The sequence below is a fragment of the Elaeis guineensis genome, chromosome 2, assembly GCF_000442705.2.
Source record: "Elaeis guineensis isolate ETL-2024a chromosome 2, EG11, whole genome shotgun sequence".
Taxonomy (NCBI): Eukaryota; Viridiplantae; Streptophyta; class Magnoliopsida; order Arecales; family Arecaceae; genus Elaeis; species Elaeis guineensis.
Window position 1 is genome coordinate 117,954,119 of NC_025994.2, and position 27,101 is coordinate 117,981,219.

Genomic DNA, 27,101 nt, shown 5'->3' on the forward strand with positions numbered 1-27,101 from the left:
TTATTTTTATTTTATTTTTATTTCACTTTTGATATTTGTAATCGGACTTCGGCTCAATTTTGTAAGTCTAACTTCAACTAAATGAAATCGAAGGCTTTTCAAATTTTTTCCTGCATGCGGATCAAAATGTATGTCTCGTCGAGACATCTCCGAGGATATAGGTCATAGATCCGACATACCTCGTTAGGACGTTCGGTGGGATCCAGTGTAGTTGATAAAGGTAGTCAGTAGCGTGCGCCATGCTAAGGGCAGAGCAAGCTCCGATCACAGACCGGCATCCTGACTGTCATACAGATTGCGTAGGATCCGATGGTCGAGAGCCGTTCGACGCAGTTAGCTTGGGTGTCGACTGTAGGTCGATCGTCCGTCATCCAGACCTTGGTCGGGCATGCACGTCGAGCCGAGTGTCGACCAATCTCCGAACGTAGCTTGTTGACACGATCATTCCGTAGAATCTGATGGTCGAGTGGTGTCCGACGTATTCGGTTAGGATAACGATGACAAGTCGAATATCTATTGCCCGACCCTTGGTCGGGCGTATACGTCGCGATGTATGATAAACGGTGGCAAGCCGAATATCTTTCGATCGATCGTGACCAAGTCGGTATGTCGTAAGTGTGACCTCGATCGTCTTGCCATTTTGTCCTTCTTAGTCGAAGTCAAGTCGGCAAGTTAGCCAGTCGGGCTGATCGAGAGTCGACTGTGGAAGGAGTGCAGTTTCAACTTAGAGAGGTTTCATCGCCAGCGCTGGCCTTCCGTTAGTGTAGGCAGAACGGTTCTTGTAAGAGTTCGATGTATCATCGGCAATCGGGCCGTAGGTTCCCAACGAAACGTTGGGCCCAAGTTGGGGCATCAGGGCTCGTACTTTCTTTTTGGTGTTCGGATGTCGCATGTCGATAATCGCCTTTATCTTTTTGGGGTTGATCTCAATTCTGTGTTGAGAAATGAAGAACCCGAGGAACTTCTCCGAAGTCACCCCGAAGGCGCACTTGGTCGGATTTAGCTTCATCCGATGTCGCTGAAGCGTGCGAAAAGTTTCTTCCAGATCTTGGACGTGATCTGAAGCCTGTGCGCTCTTCACCAGCATGTCGTCCACGTACACCTCCATGTTGCACCCGATTTGAGCTTTGAAGACTTTATTGACGAGTCACTAGTAGGTGGCTCCAGCATTCTTCAGACCGAAGGACATCACTCTGTAACAGTAAAGGCCCTTGACGGTCACGAAGGCCGTATGCTCTTCGTCCTTGGGTGTCATCCAGATCTGGTTATATCCAGCAAAGGCATCTATAAAGCTGAGCAGTCGATGACCAGACGTCGTATCCACCAGTTGGTCGATCTTCGGTAGTGGGAAGCTGTCCTTCGGACGGCTCGATTCAGGTCGGTGTAGTCGATACAGATCCTCCACTTTTCGTTGGCTTTCTTCACCATGACGATATTGGCAAGCCAGTCGGGATATGCAGTTTCTCTGATGAAGCCTACCTCGAGTAGTTTGTCTACTTCCTCGTCGATGACCTTCTGTCTTTCGGGGGCGAAAGACCATTTCTTTTGTCTCACCGATCTCGTGCCAGGGGCGATGTTGAGTCGGTGAGTTATTATTTTCGGAGGGATGCCGGACATATCCGCTGTCGACCAAGCAAATATGTCGGTATTGGCTTTCAATAGCTCTATCAGCTGCTGTTGCTCCGAGTCGGACAATTGCGACCCAACCCAGATCACCTGTTTAGGATTCTTTGCCATCGAGATGAAAATCAGCTGTTCAGCCGGTTCACCCCATTCCTCCTCTTCCTGTTGGTCTAACTTATCGACCGACAGGGAATCCTTCGATTTATTATTTTGAGTTGAGATTTAGAAGCATCGTCGAGCGAGCCATTGATCCTCGCGTATTTTTCTAGCTCCATTTTTAGTCGAGAATTGGACCAGCAAGTGATATGTCGAGACTATCGCTCTGAGAGCGTTTAGTCCGGGTCTTCCAAATATGGTGTTGTAGGCCGAAGGTACTCGGATGACCGTGAAGGTCAAGTAGATGATGCTTTATCGTGGTTCGGCTCCAGCTGTCACAGGAAGAGCAATTTCTCCTTCCACTGCGACGGTATCCCGGCGAAACCTACTAGGGGTGTAGAGACTCTCTTGAGTCGGTCGGTCGACAGTCGCATTCGGGAGAAGGTCGAGTAAAACAAAATGTTAGTCGAGCTTCCATTATCAACAAGAATCTTTTTTATATCATAATTTGTTATTGTTGCCGAGACAACAACAGCGTCATCATGGGGAGTTTGGATTCTCTAAGCATCTTCATCTGTAAAAATGATTACATCATCCTGGCGTGGCTTCTTCGTCGACTCTCCTTCATCAGTCGTCCCTCGGTCCAGTCATTTGGAGATCATGTTGATGACTCCAGCAGTAGGCTGATTGTTTGCTGCCTCTTCAGTCGGTTGGGGTCGTCGGTCGGGAAGGGGTCGAGTCAGTGGGTCCTTTCGATATTTTTCGAGATACCCTCATCGTATGAGGGTCTCTATTTCATCCTTGAGTTGGATGCATTGCTCGGTGTTGTGACCGTGGCCCCGATGAAATCGACAATATTTTCTTCGATCGCGGCCCTTTGCCTTCAGAGGCGAAGGCTGTCGTAGATATTCTGTTCCTTCGATTTCCATCAGGATCTGCGCACGAGGAGCAAAGAGGGGTGTAGGAGTCATACCTGCGATGCATCGGTCTCGGACTCTGCCGTCAGGATGATCTTAGGCTCCGTCGTCGGGGCAAGACCCATTTATCGGTCGGGGGTCTGCTGGGTTCAGCAGGAGTCCGATTTTTCTTCCGCTTCTCCTTCTGGCCCTTGCTCTCGGTCAGGCACCGGTCGGAAGCTCCTTCGTCCGCACGCATGTATTTGTACGCGCACTCCAGCAATTTGGCATATGTCCGGAGGAGGGTCTTGTCCAAAGAATATGTGAATTGGGACCCCCTTAGCTCCCTCTTCATGGCCGAGATAGCCATGTCTTCGTTGAGGTCCCGAACCTCAAGTGTGGTCACGTTGAATCGGGCCACAAAGTATCGGAGTGTCTCATTTTCTCTCTGCTTGAGGGAGAAAAAACTGTCTGAGGTTCGTGACGATTTTCAGCTGGTGCTGAAATGAGCCACGAAAGAATGCTCGAGCTGTCCGAAGGAGTGGATACCTCCTGAGCGGAGGCCGAAGTACCAGGCCCTGGCAGCTTTACGAAGTGTGGCGGAGAAGCCGATGCAGAGGAGGATATTGGTTGCCTCTTGAATTGTCATGAGAGCCTTGTAGCTCTCCAAATGGTCAACTGGATCGGTGGAGCCGTCGTAAGGCTCCACATGAGGCATCTTGAACCGACTAGGGATTGATTCATCGAGGACAAATCGGGAGAGAGGTTGGGTGGTCCGGAAGTCGACGTCGTTTGAAGACTTCTGACCATCCGTCTGGAGCTGGACAAGCCGACGGTCGATTTCTTCGAACATACGTTCGTAGTCGTCCAACCGTCGGTGTTGAGAAACCCTAAGGGTCGAACCTCCTGACGAACTTGAGAGGGAGGCGGATGGTGTCTGCGGCCGCTTCTCCTTCCTCGTTCGCTCCAGCTGGGAAGGAGAGGAACACCGAGATCGGTGGGTGTCGCACCGTGGCCGCCTCCTCCCTTCTCGGTGGGAGTGCTGAGACGGCTACTCTTGAGGAGGAGATGGAAGTTGACGCGAGCATCGACGGCTGCTTCTGGACAGCATCGGATGCACCGTCGGTTGTTCCACCGACGGTTGCGGCAACTGGATTAGTTGTTGTTGGAGGTTTTTGACCGCGTCCGTCAAAACAGTCATTTGCCGCACGATCATCGCAATCTGTGCCTCCGTAATCACCACAGGATGCGGAGAGATGGGTTCCGCCATGGAGGGTAAAGGAGGGGCCTCTTCCCGACGGGAAGAGTGCCTCGTTGATCCGATAGCTCTCGATCGCTGAGTCCTGATTTTTGTCATATCGAGAGATTTTTTAAACTCTATGGAGCTCGCTTTCTTACCGCCGTCGCGGCCGACTCGACCCCTACCTGGCGCGCCAAATCTGTTGCGGCCAATCCCCTCGTCGCCTGATCACCGGGGATGAGCATCTGCAAGGAAAGTCCTCACTGACCGGAGATGTCTCCGGCGGAGACCCTCCGACATTTAAGTCAGAGAGGAGACTAGGCAACAGTGGAAAAACCAGGGGCTCAGCGAGAGAGAGAGAGCTTACCAAAACCATTGCCTTACCCTATTTTATAGTAGAATGCGGTATGGTCCCGCCATTAATGGTGTAGACAACTGGAGAGTTGTCAAATCGCCGGGGGCTATCAAATCATCGTGGATTGTCAGGTCATTAGAATTAATCCATGTCCTTGGTAGGACAACGCCCTATGGTGGTCGTACAACATGTCCTTGGCAGGGCAACAGCTCATGACGGTTGTATGACGTTTGGACGGACTGGCCGACTATATGTCGGTATTTGGTTGCCGGGACGTCGGGTGATGACTCGGAAACACCGTCGGCTGATCTGGTGTCTTGTGAAAGTCGGATGTCGGCTGCCACCCCCGACAGTGAGTCGGTGATATGGGTTCGACCGCTCGGTCGGTTGAAAACAGTATTGGTCTATTTGGCCGGCATACTTTTAGTCGGATATTGTCGACAGTCATTGTTGGAGTCGTCTGTCCATCCGGTGGGTAGAGTCGGACGTCGGTCGAACCGTTCCGAGGATAAATCGCGTATAGGGGTCAGTCGGTATATCCCAACAGTTTTGAAAACTACTTTTGTTGCAGCATTCCTCCCAGGCAAGATTTATTCTTCGATAAGTATTTTCCTTGGAATTTTTATTTCAACATGATATTTACTTTGAATTTTTTGGTAGTTAGTTTGGTATACACAAAGATCATCCCTAATGGTAAGATTCTAGCTTCTACAAACTAATGCTGAAGTTGTTTCCCGTTTCCTTTTGTAACTCGAACTGTTGCTTAGTTAGAAAATTAATTGCTATATGATTCAAGATTTTCAATACAAATTATGTACCATGACATATGAAAAAGGACCAATTCTTTTTGGCTCTTGGCACAAGAAATTGCTACAATGCACTATTCTATTAGTTTAATACTAAATATTATTTATTTGTACTTTTGGTGTACGAGGCACATCATCATGCTTGAGTGAATGCCTTTTTGCAGAAAAATCAACAATTAGTCCTGTTTTTCATTTTTGAGGATTTTCTATTGGTTACTTGAGCTAACAATTAAAGCAAATAGATGTTCGTATATCGTCATGCTATAAACAGATGACTTAATCTACCAAATTTGCATCATGTCTCTTTTACATAACCTCTTGATAAATAAGCAATGCCCCTTAATATGTTGTTCGCTCTACTTTGGTCTCTTTAATATTATATATATGCATGAGGTGCATTTATGCTACTTATTTGTATTGTCTTAGTCATTCTCTCTCCATTTTTTTTACTAGCTTGCACTTGCCCAAAACCAATTAGTTACTTTGTAGTTCCACTTTCTATACGTATGGTAGTCATGTTGGATATTTAGACTAAATGTAGTAGTGGTCTCACTTGAGTCAACCTACATGCCGTCCTACAAAATATTCTGTGGCATGGTCAAAGAGTCCACAAGTCCATACAGTTTAAGTCAAATATCACGGCAAGTGAAGGGTCACATGAAGCGATTATTCGTGAATGTCTCTTAGAGTTACTACCTCGTGCCTCTAATTAAATTCTATTTAATGCTAGTATTCATGAGACGTGTCTTTTGGATTGGAGTGATGCATTTATTTAAGAGATATTGAAGGGTCATATGAGTGGGCAGGTAATGATGGAATGAGAAATATTAGTAACTGTTCTACAAATCCATAGTCTTAAGTTAAATATCATGACAAGTAAAGAGACATGAATTAAGTCATTTTAATAAAGTGAATATTCATGCATATGTGCCTCACAGTTTCTGCCTATGGTCTCCCAGAGTCTACATACTATTTAATGCTATTATTCAGAACTGTTTTGGAATATACCAAAGCGAACAAACTACTCATCATCCGTGTCCAAGGTAAGCCAAAGCATAGTATATATATAATCCCTCTCGTCTACTCTACTCTCCTAGTTCCTCCCATCCCTTTCCGTCCTTCGCTTCCCTACCATCCTCCGCCGAAACAAACAAGGATAGGTACTAAGCGGACAAATCTACTAAATCCTCATCAGACGAGGAGTCCAAATCGTCTTCCACTCTCATCCGCTTTGACATGAGGGAGGAAAAAATTCCCAATCCACGAAAAGGAATTAAAGAAGAAACGCAGAGCAAGCCAGTGCCTTCTCTCTCATCTCCAGCCTCTTGGTCAACAAACTTAGTCTGCGGGCGCGTCCAAATAGCAAGAAAGACGGCCTTCGATCGGAGCTAGCTCATGGTCATGGGTGTTCTTGATGGCATGTTATTTATTACCCCTTGAACATCGAGCGGTAGTACTAGTACTTAATTTGCGTTCGGTTAGTATTAACCTAATGGATTGTTGGGGGGAAATAGAAGGTAAAAGAGTCCATGATCCCTCCTTCCATCTCTTTCACCATAATCACCATCATCATCCTAGCGATCCTTATGGTAAGCTTATGAAAGCTGCCACGGTTTGCAAGGCCGAGAGGTGTATTTGGGTCCCGGGACCCGTCATCGTTGGCGCAGGACCATCGGGACTCGCCGTGGCTGCATGCCTCAAGGAGAAGGGAGTCCCCAGCGTGGTCCTCGATAGGTCTCACTGCATCGCCTCGCTGTGGCAGCTCAAGACTTACGATCGCCTCCGCCTCCACCTCCCCAAGCAGTACTGCGAGCTGCCTCTCTTGGCACTCCCTTCATGCTTCCCCACATATCCCTCCAAGGAACAGTTTGTGGCCTACCTCCAGGCTTACGCGAGGCGGTTCGACATCCGACCCGTGTTCAATCACAAGGTGGTCAGTGCCGAGTATGATGAACGAATTGGACTGTGGAGGGTGAAGAGCATGGCAGCCCAGGATGGAGGAGGAGTGGAGTACGTTAGCCGGTGGCTGGTCGTCGCCACCGGGGAGAATGCGGAGGCTGTGTTGCCTGCCATCGACGGCATGGAGGACTTTAAGGGCACCATCATGCACACAAGCTTGTATAAGAGTGGTGACATCTTCGAGGGGAAGAAGGTCCTCGTGGTCGGATGCGGCAATTCTGGCATGGAAGTCAGCTTGGACCTCTGCAACCACAAGGCTCGCCCTTATATTGTTGTAAGAGATTCGGTGAGTCATCATTTTTCTTTCTCCATCCTTTCCTGGTCACATTTGCAAAACTTAGCTAGGTAGGCATCATATTGATCATCAACTTTATCTTTCTTTCCCATGGGAATATTTTTCATGCGAAAGTGAATTCTTTGTCCACGCACCAGGGGCTACAACTAATAAAAGGTGTTCGTGTTGTTGTTCCTATGATTAGTGTTGAGGTAGTAATCATCACTACCTACACCGAAAGTGAACACTGAATGGCTCGTGTCTTGCTTACACTTGCACTTCCACCACATATATTTGATCCACTTTCATAAAAAAATACTTGTAAATGAACAGGAGATTTTGGCATGGCAGGCAAAAAAGATTCCTCATGGAGGTGCTCTTTTCCCCTAGTCGATCCTCTATGTGCTGCTCGTCATTGATTCAGCCACGGTTTCCCTTTCTCGGGATTCATCCTTTTCTTCCCCCTCCCTTCTTATCATTTCTTCTGGGTTCTTTTCTGTTCTTAAGATTTGTTCTCTCAAAAGCTGGTCCTGAGAACTGTACCCAATATTGCCAAATATTTGCACCTTTGCCTGGGTCCTCATCACCACCATAGCGTACTCTGTCACTTCAAAGAATAATATCGATATATATATCTTGGAACCCAGCTTTTACCTCATGTTGGGCCTTTCCTTTTGTATATCTGATTAAATATTTGGTTCAGCACTAATATATACTTTGTTGGAGATAAGGGAATGAATGGACTGCATCCAACTTGCGCTCTAGAGACATTGCTTCTGGCAATCTTACCATCTCAACCTTTGGGTCCAGTCCATTAACTTGTTGAGCCCTCTTTCACTCTTTATAATTACAATTTTCAGGTCCACATTTTGCCCCGGGGAATACTGGGCCTTTCCACTTTTGGGCTCTCCATGTGGCTTCTGAAGTGGCTCCCCATGCGGACGGTCGATCGCCTTTTGTTGCTTGCCTCTCGGATCATGCTTGGTGACACAGCCCGGCTTAGTCTCAGGCGACCCCTCCTTGGCCCCCTCGAGCTCAAGTCACTCTCCGGCAAGACCCCGGTCCTCGATATTGGAGCACTAGCTAAGATCAAGTCCGGTGATATCAAGGTCCATCATACATGATAATGTCAGCAGCCAGCGATCGATCGATCGATCGATTGCAACATTTCATCAATTCTGAACTGCCTAGACTTGTTTCATGAACTGCAGGTTCGCCCTGCAATAAAGCGATTGATGGTACATGGAGCAGAATTTGTGGATGGGAGATTGGAGGAATTTGATGCTATCATCCTCGCCACCGGCTACAAAAGCAACGTCCCCTCTTGGCTAAAGGTATAACAACATATCACTGCTTTGCTGTTCTCATTTGCTGGTATACATGCTCGAAATTGTCCAGTATCATTTTCAGAGTAGTAGTGCGGATTAAAGTCTGATTTAAATGACTGAACCTTTATGTTTGGCTCTAAAAAGGATGTGTGAAGCTGAGAGTTTGCATGGCTTGGTTTGGCAGGAGAGGGAGTTCTTCTCAGAGAAAGATGGGCTACCAAGGAAACCATTCCCCAATGGTTGGAAGGCGGAGCAAGGCCTCTACGCGGTAGGGCTCACGAGACGGGGGTTGATGGGGGTGTCGATGGATGCGAGGAGGATAGCCCATGACATCGAGCAAAGCTGGAAGGCCGGGGCAACACAACCAATGACCACCTGAGTCCCTAACGCAAAGCTCAAACTTGACATCAAGAGGGTACAAAACGTCTCAAATACTAGTCCACTTGTTCTCTCTCCACCCAAATAGCAGCTTGATGAAGAAGAGGGCATTTCACTAGTATTTGTATGTCTTTGTATACCATTGCCATTTTGCTGATGGGGTTGATGACTGAGACACTGGGTGGCTGAGCTATGTTTGACTGTTGCTTGGTTACTTGAGGGGCTGAGTTAGGTGTTGATGACTAGGATGAGAAGCAAATATGACCCCTTTTTCTGTTCATGTTATAGATTTGATGATTTGTTTTGTTTCCCAATCGCATACCAGATAATTTGACGCTATTTTCCTTTAATATCAATCGCCCTTGCCGCTTTGTTTGTAGAAGAATGAGTGTTGTCAAGAGCTAGTGAGGTCAAGCAACCAGGTAGCGGAACTTGAATGTTGGTTAAACTGAGTAATGTTTTAGTAACCAAGACATGTTCTTTAGAATTCTGATTACAAGGTAATAGTCCAAAGAGAAAGATGCATTGGAGCTTTCCAAATATTATCGGAATACAATTATATTGTATGATGCATTCTAATATGATAACATATATATTCATTCATGTAGAATTGGGAATGCCAACAAGAATAGTAGATATCCATATAAGCGGGAGATGAGTTAATTGGGCATGTTGGACGTTTTTTTTTTTAAAGATAAGAGAGGGAGAAAATCCCACTCGTTTTTTAACCTTCGGAAAGCGGGATACAGCAATGATACAGAAGAAGAGAAGAAGTTGAAAAGGAGAAGACAGTGCAGAAACAGAGCATTAGCAGAACATAGAGCTGAACAAGAGAATTCAGATTTTATTAGCTCCTCGCAGAAATTGGATGATTAAGACCACTGGAAGACGGTTCTCTCTCCTGCTGCTTTCCCAGCACTCGTGTTTAAGATCCAGTAGATTACGAATACGCTGCAGTTAATTGAGGTAGACTTGAGCAACCTATCTTTCTCACAGTATCTGATTAGATGTTGAGCAGCGTGCGAAGTCAAGGGCTCATCAAATCACAATTCCATACCAGATTAAAGCAGATTGGAATCTGGTTTAATCTTGGTCCAAATGTTCACAATGTTGGACGTAATTGTCTTCTTTTTATGATGATAACGCTGTACGTAAGTATCATCTACACATTCGAGCAAATTAAGCATCACATACGATAACCAACAACCCGACTAATTAGCCTGTCAAAGTACAGAGAGGCTCCTTTTATTTTTATTTTTATTTTTTATTTTTTTGGGTAAGGGTCCAGAGAGGCTCTTGATTACATGCTCCTTGTCCAAGATACAACGAAGGTTTCATGGACGTCTTAGAATTTGTTTCTTCACCACTTGATTGGGACAACAGTTCTCGAAACACTTCAGGAATTCTTTTCTTTCGTATGGAGAGTGTGAGAGAAGGTTATGAGCTCTTTGTGAAGTCTACGGGGCTACGAGCTCCCCATCAACCATCCTCTCCCCTCCTTCCCAGCCAACAACCGGGGTGAAGGCCACATTTTCCTTTCCTCCAATTAGGGGTAATTGTTGCACCGATAACCCTCACTGTCCGAAGAAATTATATCCCACGCCATATACACCACGTTAGAACAAACCATGACATGGTGTACAATATGGCAAGAGAAAGTACATCACATGTGATGCAATAAAATTATCATAGGGTGCTGATGCAATTAATTTTAAGTATGTAATCATCACTTTTCAACGTATATTTAATATCTATATTTTTTTTTATTTAAAATTTTAAATAATAAAAATATTTTTTTTTGAAAAAATTATGTTATTCTATTATCATATTATGATATCATGAACAAATTATGATTTTCTAACGTAGGATGCCATAATTTTTCTTCCAAAAATCGTAAAAAGAGAAGAGTATTTTTGTCATTGAAAATTTATGAAATTTTTAAATGATAAAAATACTTCTTCCTTTCTTATGACATCCTATGGCCAAATTATAACATTCTGTATGTAGGAAGCCATAATTTGATTACAGAATATCATAATATGATTACAGGATGTAATAATTTTTTCAAAAGAAGACAGATATTTTTATCATTTAAAATTTTAAACAACAAAATAGAATTGTAGGCACTAAATATGCATCGGAAAGTGATGGTGACATGGCCCAATCAAATAAGATGGTGCATTTTTTTTCTGTGCCAGATGCGGTATATAAAAAATTACTCATACGGCAATCCTAGACAAGACGTAGGAGACCAACAAGAATTGAGATATATAATTGGCATGGTCCACCGTAAGATGTAGTTTTTTCTCCATCCTACAGCTGGTTGGAAATGAGAAATCATTTGTTGGATCAGAGCCATCAGCTCAGCGATGGACCTGTCCAATTATGAACCAATACACAAAAACAGGTGAAAAAGAAACTTGGGGAAAAGGTGCAACATGCGCATTTGTGCGTATTAGTTTGTGGCTGGATTGGTCCATCTACTCGGCGGTGGAGCTGATCCAACTAAAAATTTCACCACCGGGGTTGGTGGTGGAACCTCAAGAGGATCTGGAATCCCCAAAAGGTGGATGCCGCAGACTCCATCGGTCATTGGATCTGCTCTGCATCTTTTTTAGGACTCTCTCTCTCTCTCTAGGTGCCGCTCATATCTTGCCTCTTCACATGCATCGATCACTTTTCTGTTGCCAAGTGGGTTGGCCTTGGGATATTCGAATATTTTTCACTACAAGTTTTTACATTTTAAGTAAGATAGCATGTACTATCTTTTTGCAAATGTTGCCAACTAATAATATTTACTCTGATTGTTAACACATATTATTAAAATTTCAAAATAATTAATTGTTAGTCGTTATAATTTAGAGGATGCATGTCACCAATCATAACCATCACTTTTTCAAATAAATATAAGGATAACGCCATGATGGTTCTGTCTGGATGGTATTGAAATAGAACTTGGCATGAGCTGCCATTTATATTTGGACCGAACACTAGCCCACTTCTTTCACTCGTTTTCATGGATTCAAGTGGGAGGTCCACTTAAAAAGGCTTGCAGGGAATGAGCCAGGCCAGCTAGTTTTCACAACTGGAGGCTTGCACTACTCTTGACCGGCTATGAACCAATTGAGTTGCTCATGAACACTTTGAAGGGGAACAAAAGTGTTTACTAGTGGCACTTCGTCCGCCAGTGGCTCTTCACAGCAGTCGCCATCGCTGTTGACTCATTGTAATGGAAAGAGAGCTCCTTCTGGCTCGTTCGGTAAGAAAATAAGCTAAATTTTAAGCTGCAGGTATATGTTATAAACGATCTAAACTCAAAATCATCCCTTGCTTAAAATAACAGAACTGAACTCGGGAAAACTGTGAGTTTAGCTGAACTAACTTGCTCAACTAATTAAATTAGCCAAGCTTCAATACCAAGTGCTCCTCAAGCTTAATCCGGGTAATTAAAGTCCAAGTATTCTGTTCATCTCCACTTGTTTACAGTCCTTCTCGATTCAAACACTTATAATAATTGACGAGGAAAGAGCCCTAATGGATGAAGGAAATTAAGGGAAACTAGAAGGACTGTTTACAGTTTTTGTCATTTTGTCCTTGGAGAAGATTAACAATCATCAGCTAGCAACCTAACATCTGAGGAGTCACATTCGCTTAGATTTGTTCCCTAACACATATATCAGTGGGATTTGAATCCTATTCTTCATTCCCGGTTTCCATCTTATCCTTCAGCTGATCTATCCATATACTATTCAAGTGTCAAAGCAATCTGGCAGTACGCATGTGATTTAACAACTATGTATACAAACTTTAGTAGTCCTCACCATCTATTCTCCATCTCTGATCAATGGATGAACAGTGGTGTGCCATGTGTAGTCCACTTGTTGCACGACGGTACACCATCATGACATGTTGATGCCCATGATTGCACAAAAAAATTTCCTCAATAGCTTTTCAGGGTAGAACATCACATTGCATTTTGAAAGAATGGCCCTAGGAAGATACCGAGCTAGAATCTATTTGTCAGCAAACTGAATCCATCAATGCTAGCTTTTCAGCACTTGTGATTCCCAATTGGCCAATGCTAGCCCATGTTCATGGACCTTGGATGGTGAAAAATAATCTTCAGCTGAGATCCTATGATGCCCATAGAGGTGGTCACCCTCCCATTCGAATTTCTTGGAGGCCATTGAGACTTTCCAAGTGCACTCACCATAAAGAGGGAGCAATCTTTCGGATTCAGTGCCATCGGTTACTCTGAACTTCTAAAGCTTCATCATGAAGTGAATCACTTCCACTTTCACGGGTTCATGTCTTGTGAGCTCCGGTCTCCAGAAGTACACGTTGCAACGAATCCAGAGGTGCACCCTAGGTGGGTTGGGCGGAGACAAAGATAACTGGGCTTTGGTACAATGTCGCAATCTAAGCTTTAGATCTATCCATCCAATATTGTGTCAGGCTGTTTTGAAATTTGTTAAACGCTAATTGGACGCGTTGGTGAAATCCCAAACACTACTGAACTGGAAATTGAACCAGACATTGGTAAAACTTGTTCGTGATGGATTTGGTATGAGCCTTGGACCTAAACCAGCCCACATCAACCCAAGTCTTGATTCGGCCGGCCCAACCCAAGTATAGTGACCTAAATTTGCTAGAGTTGCGGAAGAGTTTGTATTGCCTAGTATGTAGTCATGAAACTAACGTAAATATTGATGAACACAACGATCGAGTTGATTAAATTTGTCGTGTAACAAGTGGTTAGGTGCAGTTAACACAGCAGCACCACATTGTGTGCCCTGCTTAAGTTGCAAGTCAGAAAGTTGGGTCTAGATCAAGTTTGGCCTACATCAGTCACAAATTGGCTGTAGATGAGCAAGTTGGATATGGTTTTCTTCTCTTAAGTTGATCGAACAACAGAGAAGGAACATTCCCCTCAATCCATTCAACTCGAATATTGCAAAAAAAAATTAGAAAAATTTTGAAAATAGGATTTAAGTCTCTTTTTTTTTATTGATTGATTTAAAAATAAGATACACATCATCTATTTGTAATAACCAAGTTGCATAATTCAGATTGAATTATTTTTTCTAGTTTTTAAAAAGACACTTTTACTCAAAATAGATAGATTTAGCAAAAATAATCAAGAAAAAGCCAAAAATTATTAGGAGGTAGGTCTTGGCTTCTATATCAATTTCATCTTTTTATCGTTTTGACGTATTCTTCTATAATTGAAGGCTACATCCAATTAAATTTTTATTTAAAAGAGAAATTTTTAATTTGATTGATCCATTACATATCCCAAACAAAAAAATTTGATCATGATCGCTAAGAGTGTGCCCACCAAAAAACATGGCATCATGCATAGATCTCAAAAAACTGATCAATTTTTTTTTTTTAATATCAATGAAATCATATATTATATAACCAAGTTATGGTTTTCGAAAATTTTAACTTATGATTTAACTTCTCGATACGATGGATCTTGCTGTTAGACCTTATCTAGTTCTACTAGTAATTGCCAAAATAGTTAACATTGAATTCGGTGATCCTCCTGAATCATAAGTGGAAGGTTTATATGCTTTCAAGGGTTTCGACACAATCTTTTGAACTAATTTTTAGTATGTAATTTGGCATGAGATTGAGCTGATCCCTTGGCTTGAGGCGGGTCTTTATTTTGGGAAAGAATAGTATGTGGCTCCATACCCAATAGGAGCAATATTTTTGGATGTCTCGATAATGTACTTTATCTACAAAGACTAATGGTTAGAATTGTTAGTTAGAATAACTCTATAGAGGTGGCAATCGCGCAAGATAGAATTAGGTGTGGATTGGATAAAAAAATTATCAATCAAAATCTGACTTTTTTATAAACAGATCAAAAGTTTAGATCTAAATCTGATCTATTTATTAAACATGTAGCCTAATCCAATCAATATAATATATTTATTAAATAAATTAATTTAAATTAAATAAATTTTTATATAGATTAAATAGATTTGAAACAGATTAAATGATTGGATTATCATTCGATCTATTTATTAAACGGATCAAAATAAGTTAAATAGGTCAAAGATCTAAAACTTACTCATTTAGTAAATATGTCTAAATGAGTTGACTCATGATCTAAATTTGCTTGTATCAAACCTAAATGTACTTAAAAGTGGTTTGTTCGCATGGATCAGATTAATGGATCCAATCATAAATTGCCTACGTGCCACTAACTAGCTTTATAAGCTGCATTGAATGCCATCCCCCTCCACTTGAGAAAAGTTCAATATTCATATCCCAATGGCGATGTCTTTATTGTTTTTCGTTTTTGAGAAAGTCTATATGCCACATAATATGGTTATTTGCGGTGAAGAGAAAACTTTTTGCTAAGTGATAGATATGGAAGGCTGGGGTTAAACGATATTATGATGCACCTGCAAGGCACGGTGGAAAAGAAACTCACAAGTTAAAATATATACAGATGTTCCTCACATGATGTGGAGGGTTAATTAAAATAAAAAAGTTTGAAAGCAAACTAAAAGAGTGTTAACTTTGAAATAAAAAATAAAAAATAAAAAAATCAATATGTTGACCTATCAAAATCGTATAAAGTACTGCAACACTTATGAAAGTCGAAGGAATTTGAAGAAAACAAATTGCATAACTCATAATGGACTCCAAAGTTAACGTTACATTGTCCATAGCCCAGCCTGTACAAATGGTTGGGCATACGACCAGCACAACATCATGACATACTGACTAAATTATACTTTCCTTCCACATCAATTAGTTAACCAGCTGGTTTAAATTGAATGACATTATTGACATGTGGGAGTCGATCTACCACATGGCCAACATGAGCCCTTCCATGGGACACCCTGGCTACTGAAATTTCCTGACTCCGGGTTCTATCAGTTCTCCAAAATCACATCATACAGTGCATTGTTTTTTTTGGATAAATGCATGCTAGTTTTTGTTAGGAAATATACCTTAAGATTCGATCTACATTGAGCCTACAGTGAGGTACAGGATGAAAAATGAAGTCCAACGAGCCCAAGAACAGTCCAATCAGAGTTCAAACGGAAGAGATACACTCGATTGAAGATGACACGAAATCTGGAGCGACGAAAACCGGCGGAGGTGACGGGTGCGGCAGCGAGCGCACGACCTAGCGCATGAACGTACGTGCAGGGTGCGCGGCCCAGGCCCACGTGCGCATGGGCCGACCCAGCGTGCGTGAGGTGCCCAGGCCCAGCCTCATGCGGTCCACCGTGGACCACAGGGCGCTGGCAGTCCATGGGAACCGCATGGACCGAACACACAGTCCACACACGGTTTAAGGGCTAGATTGCACGATCCAACGGCTCATATCATAGCCGATCGTGATCGAATGGCTTTGGTGTGAGCCGATTACGATCGGATGGCCGTAGATGGTTCTAGGCTTGATTGAGACTCTATATTCTTATTGAAACAGTATTTTTGAGATTTTGAAGCCTATATAGCTCCGATTGACGAATCATTTATTGCATCGGAGAGCTGGTGACATTCTAGAGGTGCAAAAAAGCTTCAATAGAGCTTTTAGAGAGCTTTTGTGAGGGTTTTGAGATTTTTCTTGAGAGACTCTTGTATAATGATTGAGTGATGAGTTTCTCTTGTATTAGTTTTATCTTATTCTCTTATAATGAAGCTTGCACACCCTGTGGAGATAGGCTTAAGGCCAATCTACGTATTTGTATGGTGTTTCTTGTTTTATTTCTTCTTTTTTCTGCTGCATCTTATGGTACCAGATCTTGGCGCAATAATTGGTATCAGAGCAAGGTGGTGCCATAGCATGGTTGCAGCGGTAGTGATCGAGATAGAAGATGAAGAAGACAAGTACAATCAAGATGGAGATCAATAGATTTGATGAAAAGAGTAATTTTTCTTTGTAGCAGACAAGGATGAAGGACGTGCTCATCCAGCAAGGGTTGATCGATGCTCTCTTGTATGAGAAAAAGCTGACCACCATGGAGGTGCAAGATTAGAAGTGGCTCTAGATGCAGACGATGAGTACGATCCGCTTGCATCTATGGATGAAGTGGTAATCTATATGCTTGGCGAGACTTCTTCGACGATGCTGTGGTCAAAGTCGAGGAGTTGTACATGATGAAGTCTCTTACTAACACCCTTTTCCTCTGAAAGCAATTTTATCAGCTACGGATGACTAAGGGACAGAGCGTGTAGGAGCATCTCAGTCACTTTCAGAAGATCCTTACCGACCTTCTCAGTGTTGGCGAGAAAGTGAGGAGAAGACCATGGCGCTAGTCTTGCTAGCATCACTCTCTCCTTCGTATGAGTCTTTGGTGACTGCTCTTCTAGTGGGGAAGAGCACCATTAAGATGGACGAGGTCACCGTGGTGATTCTCCAGAACAAAGTTCTCGGGAGGAAGAACCCAGCTTCGAGCTCAGATGGCGGCAACTCAGCTTTGGTGGTTTCCGGAGGAGTAGGAGGTGGTAGACAGAGCAACAGAAGATCACGGCGAGGGCGGTCCAGGTCCAAGATGAGAGATCTAAACAAGATCAGATGTTACCGATGTGACGAGTTGGGGCATCTAGTCCGAGATTGCCTCCAACTCAGGGATCGGATGATGGCTACTGCAGCGACGGTCAGTAGCGACTCAGAGGATGATACCCTGGAGATATCTGATGAGGTATCTATTTCTTTTCAGTAGTGAATTTTAGATTCTGCATGTACCCATTATGTATGTTGTAGAGAGGAGCAGTTTGACTCTTTGAAAAGCAGTGAGGGTACTGTTTATCTGTCGGATGGATCAAGTTGTGCGATCAGAGATATCAGAATGGTCAGCTGAAGGACACATGATGGTGCAGTGAGGAGATTGGAGGAGGTCTGATACATATCCGATTTCAGATAGAATCTTATCTCACTGAGCAGACTGGATTCGAGAGGCTACAGGACGGTAACTGGTAGAGAAATTTTGAAGGTGTTGCGCGGCGATAGGATTATTCTGGAGGGAAAGAAGAGAATGAGAGGATATTACCATCTAGCAGGGAGCCTAGTACGAGGTGAAGCTTCAGGAGTCAGGAGAAACCCAGAGTGAGGTGAAGCTCCAGGTGAAGATAGATCGAGCACGAGACGGAAGACTCGAAAGGATGAGAGGCGACATCGCAGGATGAGATTTCTATTGCCACAGGATGATACTCCGAACAGATCATTGGTCAAAGTGGACACAGTCCATGATGGAGGTGGGATCGAGTGGTCTGGCTCGACTCCCATAATTGCCCATCCATGAGACAGCAGACATGCCCCAAGGCATGGGGATGAGACGGATCACAAGCTCTCAAAGACAGGTGGAGACCGAATATCGAGTCGAGGTGGAGATTATTAGAAAATACATTTCAAGATTCAGTCAATATTGAGCCTACAGTGAGGTCCAGGATGAAAAACAAAGTCCAAGAACAATCCAATCGGAGTTCAAACGGAGGAGATATGCTCAATTAAAGATGGCAAAAAATCTGGAGCAGTGGAGGCCGGCGGCGGGCCGGTGGTGGCGTGGCCGTGCGCGGCAGCGCGCGACCAGACCGCGAGCGCCCGGCCTAGCATGCGAGCTCGTGAACGCATGGGCATGTGCTCGGGGTGTGCGGCACAGGCCCACGAGCGCGTGTGGTTCGACCCAACGCACATGGGGCGCCCAGGCCCAACACGCGTGGGGCATCCAGGCCCAGCGCTGGCACGGTTCGCCATGGACCGCAAGGCACTGACGCTCCATGGGAACCGCGTGGACTGAACACGCAGTCCACGCACGGTTCAAGGGTTGGATTGCATGATCCGACAATTCATATCGCAGCCAGTCGTGATCAGACGGCTTTGGTGCGAGCCTGTCACGATCGGACGGCAATGGATGGTTCTAGGCTCGATTAGAACTCTATATTCTTACTGAAACAGTATTTTTGATATTTTGGAGCCTATATAGCTTCGATTGACGAACCGTTTATTGCGTCGGAGAGCTGGTGACGTCTTGAAAATGCAAAAAAGGCTTCAACAGAAATTTCAGAGAATTTTTGTAAGGGTTTTGAAATTTTTTCTTGAGAGACTCTTGTACAAAAATTGAGTAGTGAGTTTCTCTTATATTGATTTTATCTTATTCTCTCATAGTGAAGCTTACACATCTTCTGACATAATAATTTTTAAATTAGAGAACATCCATAATCTGTGTATGGGGACCTATTAAAAACCATGCCCTAGGCCATTATTTTCTTGCATGCCCGCCCCATCACTATCGATGTATCTCCAAGGAAGTCATCAACCAAAAATATGGCATGCCTCATCCAATCAGTATCTGCCATTGCCAATTTTAAACAAATATTTCCCATCATTCATGTTGAGCTGGTTTCTGAGCTTCCCCTCGTGCCTGTCATTACCTTTAAAGACTGTGCCATTATTTTTATTTGTCATCATTCAACGTTGGTGTGTCATAAGACAGAAAAAAAGACTCACAAGCATGTTGTTTTGTTATGTTTTTCTTCTCACCATCTGAGCTACTTGGCTTGGCTTTGTTCCTGAGAAGAAGGGACGAAAGATGGCAGCAATATTATATACCAAAAAAAAAAAAATCGATAACAAAAGAGACATGGCTCCACCAACCTCGTCCCTTGGTCACCGCCAAGTTCCGTGGGTCGCCGTTAGCCCGTAAACGGCGTTTATTCCGCTTGCGGAAAAATCCATATTTCATAGCCTGCGTGTCGTCGACGCGGTCACAGGGTGGAGGGCTCGGATTGTATCTTTCAAGTTCTTCTTCCACGACTTCAACATCTGGATCGCGCGTCTGTTTACCAAAAAAAAAAATAATAAAACAGCTGGATCGCGCATCTGACAGCTCCAGAGCACTCCCAACTATTTCACAGATGTCCAAGCAACCATCGCGCGATTCAACGGCGGACTCGTGCGAAGGGGGTTGAATCCTTCTTTCGCCCGTCTCAATGGAGAAATTATTGCATGCACAAAATACAAATGAATCAGAATAAATATCAAAAATATATATATATATATATATATATATATATTTATTATAATGATAATATTATATTAAATTTATTATAATTTAATAAAAAAATTTATATTTCATCGAGTGTCATCTATTTTATTAATTTTTATGAATAATATTTCATACTAACTATCGATCTTTAATTTTTGATTAGATTGTGATAAATTTGATGTGATATCGTCCTTGCCATAAATATCTTCTTCATATACATGATGGTAAGCATGCAATCGAGAATCGATGAAATACAAAGAGCCGCATGATGTGTCATTCACCATGAGATTTGCACGGTCCAATTGCACTAAGGATGGCAAAATAGATCCGACTCGATGGATATGCACCCTACCCAAATTCAGTCAAACTCGAAAAATAGGGTTTGATCGGATTTGAGTTCGAATGTGGGTAAAATCCGAAAACTGTAGCACGGATATGGATAGAGTATAGATAATATTATTTTCTACCCAATCCCGACCCCGACCTGAACCTACGGATATGGATAATATCCGAACTTATATCCGAATATATGTTTATAATTTTATTTTGATAATTCTATTTTGGTTGATAATATCCTAAAATTATTTTGGTTATTTATATGTTGTATGTTGAATTGTAATTCTATTTCTATATTTGATTTCTAAAAATTTGAACTTATAAATTATGTTGTATATTGAATTGATAATTCTGTTTTGGTTGATAATATGTATAAAATTATTTTGATTATTTATTTTTTTAGATATAGGACGAATATGAGTTGGGTATGGAGAAATGGATTACTCATGGATATGTCCGAACCTGTTGGATTTGGGGATGGGTATCTCTTTTTTTACCTGATCCGATATCGGATAGAGTTTGAATATAGAATATTAAATTCGGATTCGAAGATGGATAGAATAATATCCGACCCAAATTCTATCTGTTGCCATCCCTAAATTGCATCTGGTGCATGCGATACGGAGGCATCCCAATGGGATCCACCTTAGGGGTACAGTGGGATGCATACGTGATCCGACCTGTAGAGCTCGCCACGTGTTGATGGACAGCTATTGCCGTCGCTCCCAACCGCCTCCACCTAATTTCGCTTCGACCGGAAGGGAAATCACGGAGTCCCGCGCTCCCTTATCTCTTTAGTCCAATGGCGTTCTTTTCTTATGGGGCCAACTTGTCTGGGTGACAAGAACGTAGCGAAAGAGTTTGGCTAGGAGACGCTTTCTGAAAGACTGGGTTGTCCTTATCAAAAAATAGAGAGAGAGAGAGAGAGATTGTGTTGCAACATGTACTGTCAATCATGCAGCAATCACTCTATTAGATTTTACTTCTACGGCTTCTTTTTAATTTTTGAATATTTTTACATGCTGATTTTTATTTATTCAAAAATATGATAAAATTTTAACTCATTTTTTTAAATCAGTTCATCGTATAAGAAAGTTTTAAAAAGTACAATATAAAGAGATGGTAACCAAATCTGTGCAAAGTAAACAATATCTTCCCTCCTTCCCTCTCGAGAGGCAGAAAAAAATATACGTTATCACGATAATATCATGTCAAATTTATAATAAATTAATAAAAATTTTTATATTTTATCGATTATTTTATATTACATTGATGCTCGTAGGTAATATCCCATATTATCTTTATGTATTTCATCCATTTTTAACTTTTCATTGATTTATTACAATGATAATATGGTATCATCGTTGCAACAGATATTTTTTCGAGGGCCAGGAGGAAGACGGACAAAGTACAAGGGAATTATTATTGTCTAAATTCGCGTTAATTCCATTAACACAGTGATTGAGGCTAGAAGAATCCGTGGCCGAGTAAAGAGAAGGGAAATGGGGCTGATGTCTTCGCCGTTGAGCTCGTTTCGACCACTCCAAACTCCGGAAGCAATCCCATTTGACTCCCGGAGATAACGGTATCGGCACCAACAACGTTCATCTGTGGAACTGAAACGTTAGCACTAACTCCACCCGCAAAGCCCGTATCAACCGAAGTATTATAAAACATTGGCAGCGTTAATTTCTGTGCTTCTAACGCTAAAGGCCCGGCTCGATGCTCCAAAGGGCAAAAGTTCGTTCTTTCCGCTGCCGAGCCGATGTCTGAAGGTGGTGAGACTCCATTTGGCATCAGGGAGTGAGGAGAAGATAAAGGAGGAGGTGTAGGGGGTCCGACAAGACGCTGCTTCTTCTCCGATGCCAAGTACTGTTGCTTCCTTGAAAGTATAAGCCGAGGGAGGAAGTCGGGATCTTCGGCTACTTTAACAAGGAAGGACATCATCTTGCGTGGCCGCATTTCGGTGGCTTGAAGTCTCTCGCTCATCCCTTGTAGCTCCTCTTGAAGGGCCCTTTGCTCTTGTCTTAACCTCCCAAGCTCTTTTATCAATCTCTCCTCTTCCTCCTCCCCTTCTATGCCATCCTTCCTATCGCCACTGCTACTGCTGCCATCTTTTCTTTTCTGTCGCCGGACGATGGAAGTCAAGAGGTGGGTCTGCCCTCGGAGAAAAGACTCATGAGCAAACTCCCATCTATCCGGATCCACCTTCTTGAAACCCTAAACCCCAGCCAAAGAAAGAGAAGATAATTAAATATTGGAGTAAGGATTGAGAAATGATATGTATAACCGGATACTGGCTAATAAGGAGAGGAGAGACAGAGGAGTTACGTAGGTGTTAAGCTGGCGGACGAAGCTGGAGAAGTTGCTGTGCTTGAAGTAAAAAGGGAGGAGGAGCTGGGAGAAGTCGGCGGGGTCGAGAACGAGGAAGCTGTTGTTCCCCTTCCCCCACCGGATCAACGCGTCGGTCCTGGGGTCGTTCACCATCTGGTACGCCTTGGCCACGAAGGGCGCCACCTGGATTTGATACTCTATATTACTGCTGCTCTTCCCTTCCATCCCTACCCCAATGGGAACTTCAACTATAGGATAAGGTCTATGCCCTCTCACCTCTCTCTCTGACTTATATGTAGCCAAACCCACTAAAGGTGTCACATTATTTTGGATTAAATAATGGTAAGATGACTATATATATATATATAAGTATAAGATAAATTTGGATATAATAATGAGGCTAATTAACTAACTTAACAGTAGTCTGGATTCGGTCGGCGGCATACTAGATTCCGTGGGCTTCATATTTTTACGTTACTGTAGGCATGTGAAGTAGAAGATGGTTGACTTACCATTTCTTGGACGGTGCCGATCATGTGATTTTGATCTACGGGTCAAAGATGCGTGCTTTTTCTTGGCGGTTTGAAATAACGTCCCCATCACAATACCCTGTGGTTTAGGCTGTCTCTGTTGAGGCGTTCCTACTTCACCCCTAAGATATGGAAATCGGCCAATCCGTAAGCTTAAATACACGGTTTTTGCTGTGCTAATGACTCCAACGTTGTTGTCCTGCTACAGGATACGCACTCTCTGGATTACCTGCTTACGTGGAGGTTGGAAATCAAAGTCAGGAGTGTTATTATTTACCAAAAAAAAAAAAAAAGTCAGGAGTGTTATTATTGTCATAAAAAAAAAATCTTGCAATTGAGATATATTTGCAGGTTTTTATTGAATGATTTGAGGTTGTAACTCTGATGCAATTCACGGAAATATGATGCTGGCCATAAATGAGTTTAGAATTCGACCAGGTTTGGCCTATTATGAATTGGAGGATGCCTTGATCACATGCCTCCTCTAGTGGATGAGTTTTTGGATTTAAATCTCCTCTACTTTGGATGAGTTTTTTAGATAGGAGTCTTTAGGTGAGGCATCCCAAGCATTAGAAAAAAAATTTTAAAGCAATATCCGTTATTTGAAACTTGGACCTCTTGAAAGGCAAACTCTTGAGGTGATATACATACCAACCAAGCTAATAGTTTGGATAAAAATTTCTAATTAATTTCCCTCTTCTCTGAAAAAAGATTTTGCGCTAATCAAAAAATGGTCATACATCCAAATATGGGAAATTTCTAAAACATTTACCATGTTTTTCCGTGATGGGAGCTCAAGATATTTGGACTTTGGTCCTCATTAGACCTGCGATGATTTGGTGAGAGCATAAGAGATCTTTGGGGAATAATTCTTATCTCGGTTGGTCTCCTCCCTTTACTTTTGCTCTGTGGACCCAAAATAAGCTGCCTGGCTTGCTCAGTGGATCAGCATCTCGTAGATTCATGCTCTTTAACTTTCTCACCTACTGACGAAAGATCATCCAAGAAGAGAGGCTCGTAACTCCCATTTTTCCAAAATTATTGCCAACAAACTTCAACTTATCCCTTCTCGATCGATAGTTTTCCAAAACCATTTTGAGCTTATGCAGTTTATGGCTCGCTCCCGCTCCTGGCATTGCTTCCCCACTTCTCTCTGACATAACTTTTTCTGAATCTGTGTGATCCATAACTAGATCATGCTGTCCGGCAAAAGAGGCTCCACCTCTTTATCTTCGCTGTAGCAGTGTGCAATAATGATTTAAGCATTGTGGGCTCTGTCAGTATTCAGTAACCAGGCCATGCTCGTTGACTGGAACACCGCATGCTACAGATAGCGCCCATGCTCGAGGGCGTGGGTCTTTCTCAAACTAGCTCAACTGATTGGTATTTGTTTATCTAACCACCGCAGAAATTTAAAGATTATTGGGAAAAAAAAAAGAAATTTAAAGATTAGATTGTGACTCTCTTTTAGACCAACTGTTCTCGTTCTCTTCGTGCCGCGAGTCACAGTCCCGCTAATGAAAGAGATGCCATGCATACAGGTTGATTTGATCCTCCTCTTAATAGCTTAAGCGTTAAAATTTTTATTGATTATGTGCGCTGCTCATTGGAAGATACTAGGGACTCGTTTGGTTAGCGGAAAGTGGAAGGAGGAAGAGCCCGGTTCCTGAGAAGTAGTGAGGGGTTTTTTGTTTGGCTAGAATTTTAAGAAGAGAGAAAGTAGAGAAAGTTCTTTTCATGGGAAGTTATTTTCATATTTCATAGAAAGTAAAAATTCATAAAGAATGTGAGTTTTGGCATTTCTCATATGCTGCGAAGTGATGGTACTTTTTTTTTTCCAAAATAATCTTTTAAGATCTATAGCTGAGATAAAATACTAAATAATGATATAAAGATTTTGCTATGATACTCCTTTATAGTATCATATTATGAAGGATATTTAAGATATTATATATTAATATTTTTTATATATTTTATTTTTTTTAAAATAATATTTTTTTTATTTTTTTTTGCTTTCCTCCTCCGCATCCCTCTAATCTCGTCCCTCACCCACCTGCATTCCCGCCCACTGTCCAAGCATCGGTGACTCCACCCTCGATCCCTCTCCCCCCCTGCCCTCGATTCCACTGTAGCACACCTCTCCGTGCCCGCGATTCCACACCCCCCAAACCAACACCCCCTCTTGACCCCAGGTGCTCATGGCTTCTTTGTGCCAGCCCCAGCTACCCCCCCAGCCCCCCAACCTCTATGCCGACACACCCCCCCCCAACAACAACTTTTGCCATTCCTTCCCAAACCCCCTTCCCTGCGGCCAGGCAAGGTACTCGTAGCTACTCTTCACGCACCGCCCACGGCCTCCAGTGGCCCATGGCTTTTCCATGCCACCGCCGCCCCAACGCACACCTGCGGCTTCCACACCTATCCCCCCCACCCCCTCGCCCCCCAGGTGGCCTGCGATTGCTTCATGCCACCATCCCCCGGGTGCGCAGCCGTAGTTCCCACCATGCCCACTCCCCCTCCATGGGTCGCCGTGCCACCTCCACCCTTCAATGGCCCATGGAGAAAGTTTTTCAAAAAAAATAGTTGTGGCATGAAATGATCTTATTCTTTAAAATATTTACCGTATCAGCTACGCACATTGGGACCTAACCAGTTGAAATCTGAGTAGTCCATATTTAATCTAATGGTCAAAAATAGATAAATAGTAAAAAGACTAAAATATTTTTTGAAGAACCATAGCAAAACCCATGATATAATATTATATTAATATTATTATAATATTTATATGAATATAATATTAATATTATAATATTTATTATATTTTAATATTATTTTAATATTTACACAAATATAATATTATATTTATATCTAATAAAATTATTATTTTAAAGTATTAATATTATTTAATATAATATTAATATATATTAGTATTATATTAATATAATAAATTATTATGATCTAATATGATATTATAATATATTAATATTAATATTTGTATAATATTAATATTTATATAAAATTTAGGAGCAAAAAGGTATAGTCTTATATTTATTAATTAGGGTATAATAGGTATTTTATATAATTTTTTCAGAAAAATGGATGCTCAACCAAACATAAGCTATTGTACAATAAGTCACTTTTCCATGATCAATCAAACATACTAAAATTCTATTCACAGAAAATAACTTTTCAAGAAGTAAAAAGTTACTTTCTGAGAAAAAAATCCTTCCTACGGATCAAATAAGTTCTAGATATAAGGAGAATCTGAGCCATGCATGGATAGGCCACCCTTTCTCGAATAGGAACCAAATATAACTAGGTTGGATGGAGAAGATTTTCATACTCTTTTATTGACTAATGTTGGTACAGTTAACCGATCTCTAACTACAGTAGAATCAAAAAAAATCATTTGAAAATCACATCGACTTTTAGATCAAGTCGGTAAAGTACCGATCTGGTTCAATTCTTAGATCGATTTTGTGCTAATTTGAATTGGTCTACATTGGATCTCAACAGAGTATTGTGATTAGCGCAGTTTTGATCCGATCTGTCTCAAGGAGCATTGGTCCGAAACCGATCTGATCTAGAAGAAAAATAATTACTCTATAGCTTCATTACAACTATTATCCAACTTTACAATAACTGTCTTTCAGTTATACCATAACTAATCACCATATGGGCAAACAGCCCACGATCTTCATATAGCTGATTATTTTGTTATAATAAACTAACAGCTTAATAGATTCCTAATGGTCTAATGGTCAGAACAAGCCTCCTCTATATAAAGAGAGGCTCTTCGAAAAGAAAGTCTCAATTTATAGAGTCCAGACTCTGCTGAACTCTTTCTCTCATTAAAGGAAATCAAAAACTCTCATTCTCTCTATCCAAAACTTCTCTTTTCACCTTCTATTTTCTCTATTTTCACTAT

At 42.2% G+C, this 27,101-nt stretch overlaps 2 protein-coding genes across 2 annotated transcripts; one reads left to right on the top strand and one right to left on the bottom strand.

The window, feature by feature from the left end:
* Nucleotides 1-5,211: 5,211 nt before the first annotated feature.
* Nucleotides 5,212-9,372, top strand: LOC105041565 (indole-3-pyruvate monooxygenase YUCCA2). Its single transcript, XM_010918511.3, has 4 exons — nt 5,212-7,261; nt 8,110-8,358; nt 8,461-8,583; nt 8,762-9,372. The coding sequence occupies exons 1-4, from the start codon at nt 6,431-6,433 to the stop codon at nt 8,954-8,956; spliced, it is 1,398 nt and encodes a 465-aa protein (XP_010916813.1). The 5' UTR covers nt 5,212-6,430; the 3' UTR covers nt 8,957-9,372.
* A 12,224-nt stretch (nt 9,373-21,596) lies between these two features.
* Nucleotides 21,597-22,951, bottom strand: LOC105037342 (heat stress transcription factor C-1b). Its single transcript, XM_010913016.4, has 2 exons — nt 22,641-22,951; nt 21,597-22,529 (listed from the first exon to the last, which is right to left on the bottom strand). Exons 1-2 carry the CDS (start codon nt 22,866-22,868, stop codon nt 21,777-21,779), a joined length of 981 nt encoding a protein of 326 aa, XP_010911318.1. The 5' UTR covers nt 22,869-22,951; the 3' UTR covers nt 21,597-21,776.
* Between the last annotated feature and the right edge of the window lie 4,150 nt (nt 22,952-27,101).